Genomic DNA, 15,223 nt, shown 5'->3' with positions numbered 1-15,223 from the left:
CCCCTGAGGCTAGATGGGGCTGCAGGGACTGTGACAGATCTGGGGCAACTTGGGCTTCGGGTCCTGGGACTCCGCAGCTTGAGTGGCCCAAAAGGAGGCTCGGACTTCTGCGTTTTGGAGAAGAGGGGCCTGTTTTGTTTCCAAGTTGCTGACGCTGTGTCCAAGACTTGGCCAGAGTCATGTCCCCTCAGAAACAGGCCTTTGGCCACGAGTCCTTCCCAGAGATGTCCCTTCTCTGGGGAGCAGCGTGTCAGGCTGTGGGAGCTCCTCCAGCTACCCAGCCTGTGGGCTACGGGGTGGGGCGCCTGGAGCTCCAGCTGCAGCTGGGGAGGAGGGGGAAGGGGCCTCCAGCCACCCCACTGACCGTGCTCCCTGCTGAGGTGAAGGCTGGGCCCCCGGGAGGCCCCATCCATCAGGGCAGGTCTCTGCCGGTCCACTTATCGGGTTCAGTTGGCAGCAGGGGTCACCTGGGGTGGGGTCTCCCAGCCCCCAGATGGTCAAGTCTCCTGTCGCTGGCCCTCTTCCAGCAGGCAGAGACCACAGCCTGATCACGTCTTCCAGCTTGGAGTTTTAGGAGGAGAAGCCACTCTGACTGATAGGAGAGAAGGGAAGATGCCTGTGGGCTGCAGGCCTTGGGGGAGGGGCTGTGGACCCCTCCCATGCACTGGCCGCCAAGGGGCACTCAGGACGGCTGCTTCCACCCACTGAGACAGGAGCACCCCCCTGGAATAGAGGTGGGGGTACATGGTCCAGCCAGGCCCCTCACAGTGGCGGGATGGGGTGCTCACTTTCGGTAAGAATGAGCGTAGCTTGCATGGAACCACCATTCAAATCTAGAACGTATCCGTGGAACTCGATCAGCTATGAAAAGCGAGGAACTACTGATCCGGCACCAGCCACGGATGGTGGTGTGTCAGTATTTCACTTTTCTCACTCTATTGAGTGAGAAAAAGCCAATCTCGAAAGGTTACGTACCCCATGATTCTGTTTACAAAGCAGCCCTGAAGTGACAAAATTATAGGGTGGGAGGACAGATGAATGCCTTGGGGGAAAGCAAGGTGGGTGTGACTATAAAACAGCAGCTACAGGGATCCTTGAGGTGATGGGCTGTCCAGTAGCTTGACTGCAGTCATGATTACAAAAAACTACAAGTGCTGAAAGGGGCTTTCCTCATAGCCCAGCTGGTCAAGAATCTGCCTGCAATGCAGGAGACCCTGGTTTGATCCCTGGGTTGGGAAAATCCCCTGGAGAAGGGATAGGCTACCCACTCCACTGTTCTTGGGCTTCCCTTGTCTCAGCTGGTAAAGAATCAGCCTGCAATGCAGGAGACCTGGGTTCGATCCCTGGGTTGGGAAGATCCCCTGGAGAAGGGAAAAGCTACCCACTCCAGTATTCTGGCCTGGAGAACTCCATGGACTGTATAGGCCATGGGGTGGCAAAGAGTCGGACATGACTGAGCGACTTTCACTTTCACATGTGTGGGAACTGCAGACTCAACGGCCACTGAATACACGTAAATGCGGTGAAATATGAGTGAGAAGGGCAGGCTGTACTGGTGTCAGTTTCCTGGTATAACACTGTATCTCGAATTCTTGGCCCTGTTACCAGTGAGGGGAACTGGATGAAGGGCGCCTAAAGCTCTCTCTCTTATTTCTTACAACTGCCTGTGAGCCTACGGTCACTTCAGATTTTCAAGTTTAATAAAAATCTCCCCTTCCATAATGAAAATAAAAGCAGATCTGTCTCAGAAGACACTGGAAAGAATGGGCAACACCCGGGAGACTTTAAAGGTGTCATTTAGTCGCTAAGTCGTGTCCGAATCTTCTGCGACCCCATGGACTGCAGCCCTCCAGGCTTCTCTGTCCATGGAATTCTCCAGGCAAGAACAGTGGAGCGGGTTGCCGTTTCCTTCTCCCGAGGATTTTCCCCACCCAGGGACTGAACCCGCGTTTCCTGCATTGATAGGTGGATTCTTTGCCACTGAGTCACCACTGAACATATGACAATTATAGCATAAGGGACGGGAGGGGACAACACATGGACATAACCAGCTTCAAAGTGGCTACATTTTGGCGAAATGGTTACCATACTCTCACCAAGTAGGCTGTGAAAAGTTTAAAGATATATATAGTTTGGTTCCTCAGAGCTACCACGATAACCGAATCAAAGTGGAATTCTAAAAGATGGTCAGTTAATCCAAAAGAGGGCATGGAGAGGACATCCCTGGTGCTCCAGTGGTTAAGAATCTGCCTGTCAGGGGACATGGCTTCGATCCCTGTTCAGGGAACTAAGATTCCACAGGCTGCGGAGCAACTAGGCCCACACACCACCCACCACTGCTGCTGCTGCTGCTGTTGCGTAGCTTCAATCGTGTCCGACTCTGCATGACCCCATAGACGGCAGCCTACCAGGCTCCTGCGTCCCTGGGATTCTCCAGGCAAGAACACTGGAGTGGAGTGCCATTGCCTTCTCCCCACCCACCACTAGAGAGTCCATATGCCATAACTACTGAAGCCCGAGGGCCACAACTACTGAGCCTTCAAGCCACAGCTGGAGCCTGAAGAGCTTCCTTTCATGCTCTGCAATGAAAGGGCCCCCACGCTGGAACTAAAACCCAATGGAGCCAAATAAATGAATAAAAAATTTTGTTTAAATAAATTTGATTAGGAAGGAGAAAAGAACGGTAGGGTGTAAACTGCAGCAGTAACCCTAAAGCCAGCTCTACCAGTAATTACATGCGTGTGAACTAAACCCGGTGCCTAGTGCAAGATGGTACACCCTCAAGTCTCCAGGACTTTGGTAAGTCCTGGTAGAAAAGTTTTCCTACTGGTTTGCTGAGTGGGGATATATAAACCAGCATGGGGTGGAGAGACCCTTCCCACCCAGGAAGGCAGGGTTCTGAGGCTTGCCAGTGCAGCCAGCCTACAGGACCTGGCACTTACCTAAGCTGATAGAGCATTCTGTTGTTTAAACCACTTGAGTTGAGTTGGCTCAAACCAAACGATTTGCCTCCTCCAGGAAGCCCCTTCCCAGCCTCCCCACACAGAGCTCTCTGGTGACATTTCCTCCATCCTTCCCTCAGGGGAACAGAGATTCTCTCCCTTACCACACTCCACTTGGGCTCCTCTGAGCTCTTTTTCACCTCAGTCTCAAATTCTAGGCTTCCGTGTTCATCTTGACACTGTCCAGCTGGAGCAAGAATCTGGCTAATATATCAATTTAGCCGGAACCCCATATCCTCCATATTGATCCCTCTTGATATCTGATTGGGTTCTTCATCCTGCCCTGCTCCGCCCCATCTCTCATGATCTCTCAATCAACCTGGCCTGCCATCAGCAAGAATAAGGTTCAGTCTCTTTAGCTAGAATATCCCCCCTCCACCCCCTATTGTTTCCTCTCAGTAATTTTCCATCCACTGTCTCCCCTTCCCCACTCCTTGGCTATGCTTACTATGCTTAGTTGCTCAGTAGTGTCGGACTCTTTGCAACCCCACAGACTGTAGCCTACCAGACTGCTCTGTCCACGGGGATTCTCCAGGCAAGAATATTAGAGTGGGTTGCCATGCCCTCCTCCAGGGGATCTTCCCAACCCAGGGATCAAACCCAGGTCTCCCACGTTGCAGGCAGATTCTTCATCAGCTGAGCCACCAGGGAAGCCCAAGAATACTGGAGTGGGTAGCTTATCCCTTCTCCAGGGGATCTTCTCGACCCAGGAATTAAACCAGGGTCTCCTGCATTGCAGGCAGATTCTTTACCAGCTGGGCTACCAGGGAAGTGCCCCTTGGCTATAAATTTCGCCCCCCACCTTTTTTTTTTTTTTTGTATTAGGTGTGTGTGCTTAGTGGCTTGGCTTAGTCGAGTCCAGTTCTTCTTGACCCCGTGGACTGTAGACTGCCAGGCTCCTCTGTCCATGGGATTCTCCAGGCAAGAATACTGGAGTGGGTTGCCATTCCCTTCTCCAGGGGATCTTCCAGACCCAGGGATTGAACCCGGGTCTCCTGCATTGCAGGCAGATTCTTTACCATCTGAGCCAGATGGGTACAATTTTAACCCCACTGCAAGACTCCATAGCACCCCCTCTTGAAAAAAACATTCCTTGCGTCATGAATAACTTATTTAAAAGGGTGAGTGGGTCTCAGGGACAGGTCTGTCCTGAGGTTCAGTCCTTGGGAGGGCTTCTTAAGCTCACCCTATACATATAGGCTGCTCTCTGATACTCATCGAGTGGATGCAGGTCAAGGGAGAACAGGTTATCCACCTCATCTCCCAAAATTTTGCAGGTCAACCCTCCATCAGTAGCTCCCACTTCCTGCCGGGTTCCACAGTGGAGGGAGACTGGGGGCAGATCCAGCTCTCACCTGTCCTCTGCTTCCTTCTCCAAGTCCGCCAACTCATGGCCAGCTGCCAGGCGCCCAGTGTCCAAGGGACCCAAGTCATACTCGTAGCTGTACAAGGCCAAGGCTGGTGTCGGCTGCTCTAGAAGGAAGGACTGAGTCAGTAGGGAAGGCACTGGAGGGGAGAGGATCTGAATGACCAACAGCCCAGGGGGCTTGAGGAAACATGTGTGGCCTAGAGCAACAAATAGGAGGTGAGGTCACAAGATGGGGAAGGGGACACAGAAATCAGAGATGAGGAGACTCAGAAAAGCACCAAGTTGGGATGGGGCTGGAGAAAGACTGATCAAGACGGAGGAGATGCAAAGGGTTCTTGTTGCTAAGACTCTTTTGCAACCCCGTGGGCTATAGCCCAACATGAGATTTTCCAGGCAAGAATACTGGAGTGGGTTACCATTTCCTCCTCCAGGGGATCTTCCCCACCCAGGGATCAAAAACGTGTCTCCTGCATTGCAGGCAAACTCTATCGCTGAGTCACTAAGGAACCCCGTGCAAACGGACCCAGACGCAAAGAGCCGTGCAAACGGACCCAGACGCAAAGAGGTGATGAGAGGAGATGGCATGATGGAGAAGATGGAGTGATACATTCCGGGACGAGGTGGAGCCCCCGAGGCCGGCCGTGGGGTGGGTCCTCACCAAGCGCGCAGCGGCCAGGGGGCGCGGGCTCCAATCTCACGCGGCGGCGGCAGGCGGCCTCCTGCAGGTGGCAGGCGCTGGCGTAGACAACGCCGTCGGAGCCGCACACCGGGTCCCCGCTGATGCTGCAGGCGCGGGCGCAGCCACAGCGCGTGACTGTCACCCCCTCCTCCGGAACGGCCACGGGACCTCGCTCTTCCGGGGACCAGCCTGGCGGGCGAGGCGAAGTTGTCAGGGCCCTGGGAACTCCAAGCTCCCCATTTGGCCCTCGCCTCTGCCTGGGCCTGGGATGGAGAAGTCCCTAGAGGCCAGAACCACGCTCCACGGAGTGGAGACAGTGCCCAGGAAGCCCTGAACCCTGACCTGGTGGAATTTCACGCGAGTATTTGCCTAGTATTTATGAAAACAAAATTTAAAAATAAAACTTTTGAACTAAATGCAACCTAAATTCATTTCAAGAAGTTTGGAAAATAAAGAAAAGGGTTCCCAGTAACTCCACTCCGCCCTTCCCTGCCACCAGTCTGCGCTCACGGTTTGGGTCCCCGGATCTGGCTTATGGGGGAGGGGAGGCAAGGGCTCCGGCTTCTACGCCCGCCCCTCCCACCCGGCTAGACCCCGCCCCATCACTGTCCACTCCCGGCCCCGCCCCTCGCTGCCATCCCCACCAGGCTAGGTCCCGCCCCCTCCTCACGGCCCACACCCCCCTCTCCAGGCCCCACCTCTTCATTGCCCGCCGCACCTCGATGGGCTCCGCCCTCATCCAGCTAGGGCCCCGCCCCCTTCCTCTGCTCATTCGCACCCCTCGAATCCCCGCTCCCTCCACCCTGCCTGCGCACTTCAACCCCCTCGGCTCAGGACGCGCGCCCTTGACCGAGCCGGGCCTTCCTCCTTTTACCACGCTGTACGCTCCCCCGCCTGACGACTCCCTCCAAATGGGCAGCCCTCCCACAGGCCCACGGGTCGTGTTGCGGTGGCGGGTGCTCGGAAGGGGCAATGGCCTCGCGCACTCACCGGGGCCCTGGGGCAGAGCGCGCTCCACTTCGTTGCACGCAGGCCCCACGCACAGCTCCCGGGCGAGCGGGCTGCGCGCGCTGACATTGTAGAAGCGCGTGGCCTCGAAAGCTGCGGGACCAAGGGAGAAGGGTGACCGGGTGATGGGTGACAGGGTGAGGGACCGAGCTGGGGTTGCGGGTGGCGGACGTGGGCCTACCAGGCTCATAGTAGTCGTACACCAAGATGGGCAGCGCCGACGTCCTGCCCACGACGTGCTCCCGGAGCGCCCGGAACTGCACGCACGTCAAACACCGGCTGGGGATCTGCAGGGGCAGCGGGCAGGCTCAGGCTTGGCTGGGCCCATTAGGGCTGGAGACTGAGCTTTGGCCTCTGTGCTCTATGATGCCCCAAAGTGTGAACCCAGAACTGGTTGATTGCGGGGTGCCCCGGAGGCGTGAAACAGAAACCCGATCTTATTTCGATTTTGTGGGTTCTTCCACCCACGTGGGAAGTGTCTCAGCTGGTCTTTCATCTCCCACACTCACCATGCCAGATGCCCTTCCTCCCTGTGTGTGTGTGTGTGTGTGTTTGTGTGTGTGTGTGTGTGTGTGTACATTCACAATCTTGTGCAACCACTGTGGAACTTTTCCATCTAGAAAAATGGTACAGATGAACCTGTTTGCAGGGCAGGAATAGAGATGCGGACGTAGAGAATGGACATGTAGCCACAGAGCGGGAAGAGGAGGGCTGGACGAACTGGGAGACCAGGATTGACATAAATACACTACCATATCTACAGCAGATACTAGTGGGAAGCTCAGCTCAGTGCTCTGTAGTGACCTAGAGGGGTGGGATGGGGGGCAAGGTGGGAGGGAGGTCCGTGAGGGAGGGGAGATATGTATACATACAGCTGATTTACTCCCTTGTACAGCAGAAACCAACACAACATTTATCCTCCAGAAAAAAAGAATAAAAGAAACGGCATCTCCATTTGCGCCCACTGCTTATCCCCCCAACCCTGGAAACCACCAGTCTGCTTTCTGTCTGTTCAACTCAGCATGTTTTTGAGACTCAGAAAGTCAGTGCTTCATTGGATACCTGGATACTATTCCACACCTCTCCTAATTTTTTTCACCAAAGCAAGCTGGCTGGGGCACAGAGCAGGCAGCCGTGCCGACTCCGCATGGACTGACTCTTCCAGTTTCTTCTTTCTTGGTATGAGAGCATTGCCAGAACCATTAACAGGCCATGGCAGCTATGCCCTCACCAACACGGCTGCTGTGGAGGACCCCACCCACCGCTCCCCCAGCCCTCAGTACCTCATCAAAGTAGAAGAGCACTCTGCGGCCAGCCAGCTCGTACCTCTTCAGTGCCACGTGCTTGTCAAGGAGCAGCTGGCAAGGAAGCCAGAGTCAGGATCTGTCCAGCCCCTCTGCCCCCAATACTCTCGTCCTCTGAGATCCAAGGGCCCAAGGTGGGCTGGACCCATGAGGAGCCGAGGCCTCAGAGGCTGAGGAGTTTGCCCACAGGCATCCAGCAAGTCCCCATGGGCTGGGCCAGGGGGGTGGCAGCCAGCACTCCTGAGAGGGCATTCAAGGCTGGGTATCACTGTCCTGAGTGCCTGCCTCCACTTCCCTGCCGCAGTCTCCGCCGATCAAGTCCCAGCCCCAGGCCAAGCCCCCGAGGCGCCCACTGAGCCCTGCCACCTGCTCCTGCTTCACCTGCACCATCCACCCCCCACCCCCCCAGGGTGCTCCACCCTCCCCACACTGCTGACCTCCTCGGCAAGGCTGCTCCCTCTCTTGGTGACCATCTCCCCAACACGCAAAATGGGGCTGGTCTCTCTTTAAGCGGAGGGTGCTGGCAAGACTCCCTGGCTCCCCATGTCATCCCCAAAGTGCAAGCATCCTTGGTCGCATGGGTAACAGCACAGATGGCCCAGTGGGTGACACCTTCTGGGGGAGAGACCCAACCCCTCCCCACCTGCCCCTCCGCAGTGGCCAGTCTCAGAGCACCAACTTTGCCGGGAGAAAGTAAGGCAAAAACAAAAGCACAACCCCACCTTATGAAGGGCTAGGAATCTGCAACCAGGGCAGGTCCACAGACCCTGCCCGGCCCCGCCCACCAGCGCCCCCTCACCTGCTCCAGGCTCTCGACGTCCGCCCGGAACCCTGACAGTAAGGGCACCTCCAGGACCGCCATGTTGGAGGACCCTGCATGCAGCCACCTGTCGATGAAAGGAGACAAAGAAGGGCCCTTGAACTCATGCCCCTCAGTGGAATTCCTGGTCTGCTCTGTCCCCACAGCCCTCCAGCCTGCCCCGGGTCTGGCTGCACAGACACCCTTGGCGGGGTCACTGGTCATTCCATTTCACAGTTGAAAGACTGAAGCCAAAAGGCCTTGCCAAGTGTTCTTGGCTTGACCCAGGTCAACCCTAAAGGAAATCAACCCTGAATATTCGCTGGAAGGACTGATCCTGAAGCTGAAGGTCCAATACTTTGGCCACCTGATGCGAAGAGCCAACTCATTGGAAAAGTCCCTGATGCTGGGAAAGATTAAGGGCAAGAGGAGAAGAGGGTGACAGAGGTTGAGATGGTTGGATGGCATCACCGACTCAATGGACATGAGTTTGAGCAAACTCTGGGGGGTATCGACTGGGTGGTGCAGTGGTAAATATTCTGCCTGCCAATGCAGGAGACGCAGGAGGTATGGGTTTGATCCCTGGGTCAGGAAAATCCCCTTGAGAAGGGAATGTCAACCGACTCCAGTATTCTTGCCTGGAGAATCCCATGGACAGAGAGGCCTGGTGGGCTACAATCCATAGGGTCACAAAGAGTCAGACACGACTGAGCAACTGAACAACAACCACCGTGCCTCCGGGGTGAGAAACGGCTCTGTGGGGCCACTGAGCCGAGGCTGCTCGCCAGTGCCAGCCCCATTTCCCCTTCTGTGACATGGGGGAGGCAGTGGGTAAATACTGCCTCTAGGGCCTGCTACGTGCCAGACCCTACCTGTGCTGGGTACTGGTGACAGGGAGGCTGATATTCAGTGAGGGCCCTGCAGACCATGGGCACATGGGGATGGGATGACCAGAGCCCCTGGGATGGGCAGAGGAGGCTTCTATGGAGGTGGGGCCTAAGAGATGCCATACCTGGCTGGCACACGGTTAGTTTCTTCCCATCTGAGAAAGGAACAGAGGTGTCCCCAACAGACGTGCCAGGGCCAGTCCAGCTGCTTCTTGTTCCTCCACCCAACTGGATGGTGGGTCACAGCCCTGCTGAGTGGTACCACCCCAAGTCTCACTGCGAACCAGAAATGGTTCGGGGACCTGCTACTCTGGGGCTTGGGCCCAGTTGGGCTTGTTCTTCAGAACCTCCCAAGTTGGGGGCGGCCTTGGACACATGAGGGTTAAGAGCTAAGGTTAAGGAAGGTGCCTGGGCAGCTCTGATGGGTTTCAGCTCCATGGCTACCAACCACCTTTGGGTTCCCCCATAAGTGCCATGGCAACGAGCATCCTTTGTGGGCAGCTGCGTGCACCCTTACTTCCTGGGGACCCTCTGTGAACTGGTTCTAGGGTCACACCTGGGGCAGGTGGGTCATGTAAGGGCCACAAACAGCCGTCCCTCGCAGCCCCATCTGCCACTGGAGTCTGCGGCACCCACTCAGAATCACTTCCATTTACTCCACTCATCTGTAGCGTAAGCCTTTGATTGCAAAGGGATCCATTTAAAAGACACTCATCTTGAATGAAGATATTAACAGCTACTAACACAACAACCAATAAGGAAACAGGCTGCCCCTACCCATGAATATCTCTCTTTCAGAAAGCCCTGAGTAGGGACTTCCCTGATGGTCCAATGGTTAAGACTCTGCGCTTCCACTGCAGGGGGCACAGGTTCGATCCCTGCTCAGGGAGCTAAGATTCTGCATAAAGTATGTGGGATGACCAAAATAAAATAGCCCTGGGTTATTTAAATAACTGACTACTTGGGTCACCCTGCCTTCCCCTTCCTGCACCGCAATTACCATTCTTACATTTTAAACTCACCAATAAAGAGTGACTCCACAAAACCTTAGGCACACCCCTCCCCTCAGATTTCAATAAAGGCAGAACCGCCGGTCCACGACTTCTCTCTCTCTCTACTGGTGACCTCACCATGTGACTCCCAGGAGAGTCAAGAACCCTTCAGGACCTGTGAGTAAGAAATCTTGTCCTTCATAGCTTCCTGATGGGTGTTGCTGAGGTGTGTCTTGTAATCAGAATAAGGACCACGGGGGCTGGTCAGCCACAACTTTGGCTCTAGTCGGGGAAACATCTATGGGGCTAGGTAAGTCCCCCAGATGTTCCTAGCTGAGAGCATCACTCTACAGAACATCACCCAGGTGGGGGTGCCAGCCAGCGGGGCAGGAGGCCTTACCTGGTGCACACCTCCAGGGTCACCTGGTACTCTTGGTGATGCTGGTCAGCTGCTGGGTCATCATCATCAACTGAGGAGGCAGGTGAGGGGGGTCGCTGCTGCTCAGCCTCAGGCTCCTGGAGGTTCACTAGCAGCTGGAAGGATGGCTTGGCCACCGGGTCGGGCACATTGTAGGTGACATCAATCTGGGGCATGGGGGAGGACAGAGGCTTAGGGGCCGTAGGGGTGGAGAGGGGAAAGACAGGGGCAGGAGAAGGTGGGGGACAGCTAGAACGATGAGGTCAATGATACTGGTGACAGTCCTGGGCATGGTCATCATTCCCTTTAATCCTGATGGTGTAGGTACAACCATCATCCCATTCTTCCCTGTCTCAAGCCCAGGTGTGTCTGCATACCGGGCTCCCTCTCCTTTAACTACTGTGTTGTCTGGGCTCCATTTTTCAGATGGAGAACCTGAGGCTACAGGGGTCTCCTGCCTGACTTGCCCTCTGACCACTGACCAAAGCTCAGGAGACCAGTCTGCCCCGCCCAGACCACCACTAAATCCTGAGCCTGCTGACTAAGGGGCCTCAGGGAGGGCCAGGCTGAGTCCGGGCTGGTCATCTGCATTCAGACCTGGCTGGGAGAGTAACCTTGAGCCACCAGGCAAGTCCCACAGTGGAGGGTGGAGCAGGGGGCTCTGCTCAGGGTCAGAGACCACCAAAATGAGAATCAGACGCAGTTTCACCCAGGAGGACGCACTGCCATCCACCTTGGGTTCTGATGGGCAGTGGTGGTGTAGTTTAGTTGCTACGTCGTGCCCAACTCTTTTGCTAGCCCGTGGACTGTAGCCTGCCAGGCTCCTCTGTCCATGGGATCCTCCAGGCAAGAATACTGGAGTGGGTTGCCATTTCCTTCTCCAGCGTGGGTGACATCTCAGGGGGCTGACAGGCTGTCTCAGGGTGGTTCTCACACACACAGCCACCCCACCCAGCCTGGCCGGGTACTGAGCCCTCCGGCATCCCCTGGGAGCACTCCCCTTTCCCCGAAGCCTCACCTGCATCAGACAGCAGCCTTCACCCTTGGCGCTCACAAACAGCCCCGTGGGGAGGCTGGGGATCTGGGGAGAGAAGGCGCTACAGTTCCCCTCCGCCCACCTGCAGACACACACGGACAGACAGACAGGCAGCGAGGAGGGGCCACTCTCGCCGTCCTGCCCCCCAACCCTGGTCCTGGGAACACATACCGCGGCCATCTGCAGAAGCTTCTGGTTGCCCCTGTGCAGCTCGAAGGTCTCCTGGTAGTCCAGGTTGGTAGAGGCCAGGGAGACGGTGAGGTTGACGTCACCCGCATAGGACAAGATGGCGTACTCTGCCAAGGCCTGCAGAGCCACACAGGTGTCCTGGGGACAGAGCCGGAGACCGAAGTCAGCCCCAGAAGCTGCCTCCACCCTGTGCCAGAGGCCTGGCCCAAACTGGGGGTCCCATGGACCCTCACTGAGGCCAGGGACTCATGTGGCTGGAACGGAGAGCAGATCTGGTGTAGACACCCAGAGAACTGGGGACCGCAGGCAGCTGGAGGGCATCTCCACTGAAGGAGGGGCTGGTCCCTATCCCAGAGCCTGCCGCATCCATCCCTCAGCCTCATCCTCCCATCCTCTCTTGGACTTCATGCTCCCAGAGGTGCAGGTAAGGAGCCGTCCTAAGACTAGACGCACCGGGTAACTTCCTAGAGGGCTCTGAGTCCCGAGCCTAGGCCACCCAGACCTGAGCCCCTCCCTTTGGCTCTGCCTGGAGCACCTGAGTAGAAGAGAAGCCCCCGAGGGCGTTCCGCTGCTGGGACAGCCACTTCACCACGGGAAGGGCGGTGGCCACGTCTCCCAGGAGGGTGTAGGTCAGCAGGGCATAAGCTGTCATTTCCACCTCGGCCGAGACCACTGCAAGGGAAGAGGCTGGCTGGGACCCAGGACCCAGGGCCCAAAGCAGGCACTGGGGCTGGGGTGGCCAGTACCTGTCTGATAGACCCCATCACTGAAGCTTAGGAACGCATCCTTGTCCACATCCCGGGAACCCGTCAAGCTCCAGTGGGTCACCCCATCTGCAAGGCCAGAACAGATCAAGGCTGGGCCCCCGTGGAAGAGGGCACCAGGGAAAGATGGCGGAGACAGGAAGGGCCTTGGGGCTGCATCTCAGATCTGCAACGACAGGGTCAAATCCAGCCCCTCCCGCACCCCTGGTTGCTGCTACTGCCCAGTCACTTCAGTCGCGTCCGACTCTTTGCGACTCCATGGACTGCGGCCTGCTAGCCTCCTCTGTCGATGGGATTCTCCAGGCAAGAACATTGGAGTGGGTTGCCATGCTCTCCCTCCAGGGGATCTTCCTGACCCAGGGATTGAACCCATATCTCCTGCGTCTCTGGCACTGCAGGCAGATACTTTACCACTGAGCCCACCAGGGAAGCCCTGGCAGACATTACCAATCCATGGCTGCTTTTCTGAACCCCCAACAGACATCACTAATCAATGGCTACTCTTCTGCATCCCTGGCAGACTTCCTTAATCAATGGTCTCCCTTCTGGCTGGGGCCCTGATGCAGGCCCGGGGTTATCCTCCCTCGGGGCCCAGGAAGTCACTCCCTATTTCCAAAGACAACAAGGATTCTAAGCTCATGTGAAATGTAAAAAGCCCCCAAAACACAGAGAAATCAGCCCTCCTGGCCTCAGATCTTGAGCATTTAGTCCTAAATTGATACCATCGTTCAATTGGGTGGTTTTAGAATTTTGCTTTTTAAATAATTTTTTTCTTCTTCTTCTTAAGTAGAGAAGGTGAATGGAAGCTTGATCCCAGTGCAGCTGCTGGGAAGGCCAGGGGGCAGGGGGAGGGGACTGATTTTGGAGACATTCCAAGAAGTCACAGCTTGGTGACTGGGGCTCCCCAAACACAACGGGGAATCATTTTGCAGTTGAGGAGATGGACACCACCAGATGGAAGAGGCTTTCTGAGGCTCACCCAGCAATGGGGGGCAGGGTGGGGTCTGGCTGCAGCCCTCCCATGCCTCCTAGCACTCTGCCTGGGGATGGTTTCTAGGAAGCCGGGGGGATCTTCTACCAGGGATCCCTGAGCACTCTTCTCCCCAGTGGGGACTGGGGTAGCATCCTCTGTTTCGTTAGGGAGGAAAATGATGCTCAGGCTCAAGCCACCTTATCAAATGAAGTCACTAGTAGATGCGATAATGAATGAGTAATAAATGAGTAAGGGCTTCCCTGGTGGTTCAGATGATAAAGAATCAGTCTGCAATGCAGGAGACCCAGGTTCGATCCCTGGGTCAAGAAGATCCCCTGGAGAAGAGAAAGGCAACCAACTCCAGCATGTTTGCCTGGAGAATCCCATGGACAGAGGAGCCTGGCGGGATATAGTCCATGAGGCAGCGAAGAGTCGGACACGACTGAGCGACTAAGACACACACATGGACTTCCCTGGTGGCACAGTGGTAAAGCATCTGCCTCCCAACGCCAGAGATGCGGGTTCAACCTCTGTGTGGGGAAGACCCCTGGAGAAGGAAACGGTAAGCCACTCCAGTAGTCTTGCCTGGGAAATCCCCTGGACAGAGGAGCCTGGTGGGCTACAGCCCATGGGTTAGCAAAGGAGTCAGATGCAACTTAGCAACTAAACAACAACAATAAATGTGTAAACAAAACAGAGTGAGCCAAGGACGCCTCCTTAGTTTCAAGCACGTGTCCACGAGCTGCTTCCTGGGGCCTGCTGGGCTGGCCCCACACTGTGTCTGCTGGGGTGGTGGGCAAGGGCACCTACCCTGGGTGATGGCCAGGCTGCGGAGTTTGCGCAGAGCGGCGGGGGCTGCAGGGCTGCGGAGCAGGGTCAGCGCGTAGGCAGTCAGGGCACTGCTGTAGGGGTCCGTAACCAGGGATGAGCTGGACTCCAGGAAGTGTCTGGCTTTGGTAATGGCACCCCTCTCCTCCTGCAGGGAGGGGTGGGAAGTGGAGCCCTGGGAGGCTGCTCAGCCTGCACCGTGCAGACCACCCTCCCGAAAGTCCCAGGGGCATGCCTGGCGAAACCACTGGATGGCTTGCAGCCCCTCACTTTGTATACTTCTGGTGCATAATTGCCTACAGCCCCGGCTTTCAAAACCCCATTCCCTTCCGTTTATTAATATGTTGGTGCCAACTTTTTCCAGATGGAGTCTGAGCACCACCACTCAACTCAGAGACACTTGGGAGGAAGCGGGGAGAGCCCTGGCTGCCCTGCCCCATACCACACTATCATCAGGCTGGCTTCCAAGACCTCCCAGCTCAGGCCCACCTCATCCTCCAAGCCTCACCTCAATTGTCACCTCCTCCGAGAAGCCCACCAGCCCTGATCATGCTCCTGCCCCACAGTGTGAGCGGCTGGAGGACAGAAACCAAGTTCATTGTCCAGTGATGGCCTTAGTTCAGAGAAGCTGCCCAGCAATATAGGTTAAATGGAAAAATGAGTGAGTCAAAACATTCATGAATTTAAGGACTTCTCTGGTGGTCCAGTGGCTAAGACTCCACGTTCCCAAGGCAGGGGGCCTGGGTTCCATCCCTGGTCAGGGAACTAGGTCCCACATGCTGCAACTAAGAGATTGCATGCAGCAATAAAAGATCCCAAAGGCCGCAAAGAGGACTGAAGATCCTGTGTGCCACAAACTAAGACCCAGTGCAGCCAGATAAATAAGTAAATACTGTTTGTTTGTTTGTTTTAAAGTGGACATTTCTTGTCTTGTGGATCTGGAGGCCAGAAGTCTGAGATCAATGTGTTGGCAAG

General features: G+C 56.0%; 1 protein-coding gene and 1 non-coding gene across 2 annotated transcripts in view; one reads left to right on the top strand and one right to left on the bottom strand.

The window, feature by feature from the left end:
• Positions 1-570: 570 nt before the first annotated feature.
• The window catches only part of CPAMD8 (C3 and PZP like alpha-2-macroglobulin domain containing 8), a 98,770-nt gene continuing 84,117 nt past the window's right edge, over positions 571-15,223 (bottom strand). The window contains exons 30-42 of the mRNA XM_052643814.1: positions 14,231-14,396; positions 12,430-12,516; positions 12,219-12,355; positions 11,666-11,821; positions 11,477-11,539; positions 10,441-10,625; positions 8,162-8,249; positions 7,342-7,416; positions 6,240-6,345; positions 6,041-6,151; positions 5,030-5,239; positions 4,358-4,475; positions 571-592 (exon numbers count right to left, since the gene is read on the bottom strand). Of these exons, the coding sequence (XP_052499774.1) occupies positions 571-592; positions 4,358-4,475; positions 5,030-5,239; positions 6,041-6,151; positions 6,240-6,345; positions 7,342-7,416; positions 8,162-8,249; positions 10,441-10,625; positions 11,477-11,539; positions 11,666-11,821; positions 12,219-12,355; positions 12,430-12,516; positions 14,231-14,396 (1,524 nt within the window). The remainder of the gene's footprint in view (positions 593-4,357; positions 4,476-5,029; positions 5,240-6,040; positions 6,152-6,239; positions 6,346-7,341; positions 7,417-8,161; positions 8,250-10,440; positions 10,626-11,476; positions 11,540-11,665; positions 11,822-12,218; positions 12,356-12,429; positions 12,517-14,230; positions 14,397-15,223) is intronic.
• Positions 9,866-9,938, top strand: TRNAG-UCC (transfer RNA glycine (anticodon UCC)). Its single transcript has one exon. It is a non-coding gene; the product is annotated as a tRNA-Gly (tRNA).

Source organism: Budorcas taxicolor, chromosome 7 (assembly GCF_023091745.1).
Source record: "Budorcas taxicolor isolate Tak-1 chromosome 7, Takin1.1, whole genome shotgun sequence".
NCBI classification, from domain to species: Eukaryota; Metazoa; Chordata; class Mammalia; order Artiodactyla; family Bovidae; genus Budorcas; species Budorcas taxicolor.
This window is presented reverse-complemented; position numbering and strand designations above follow the sequence as displayed.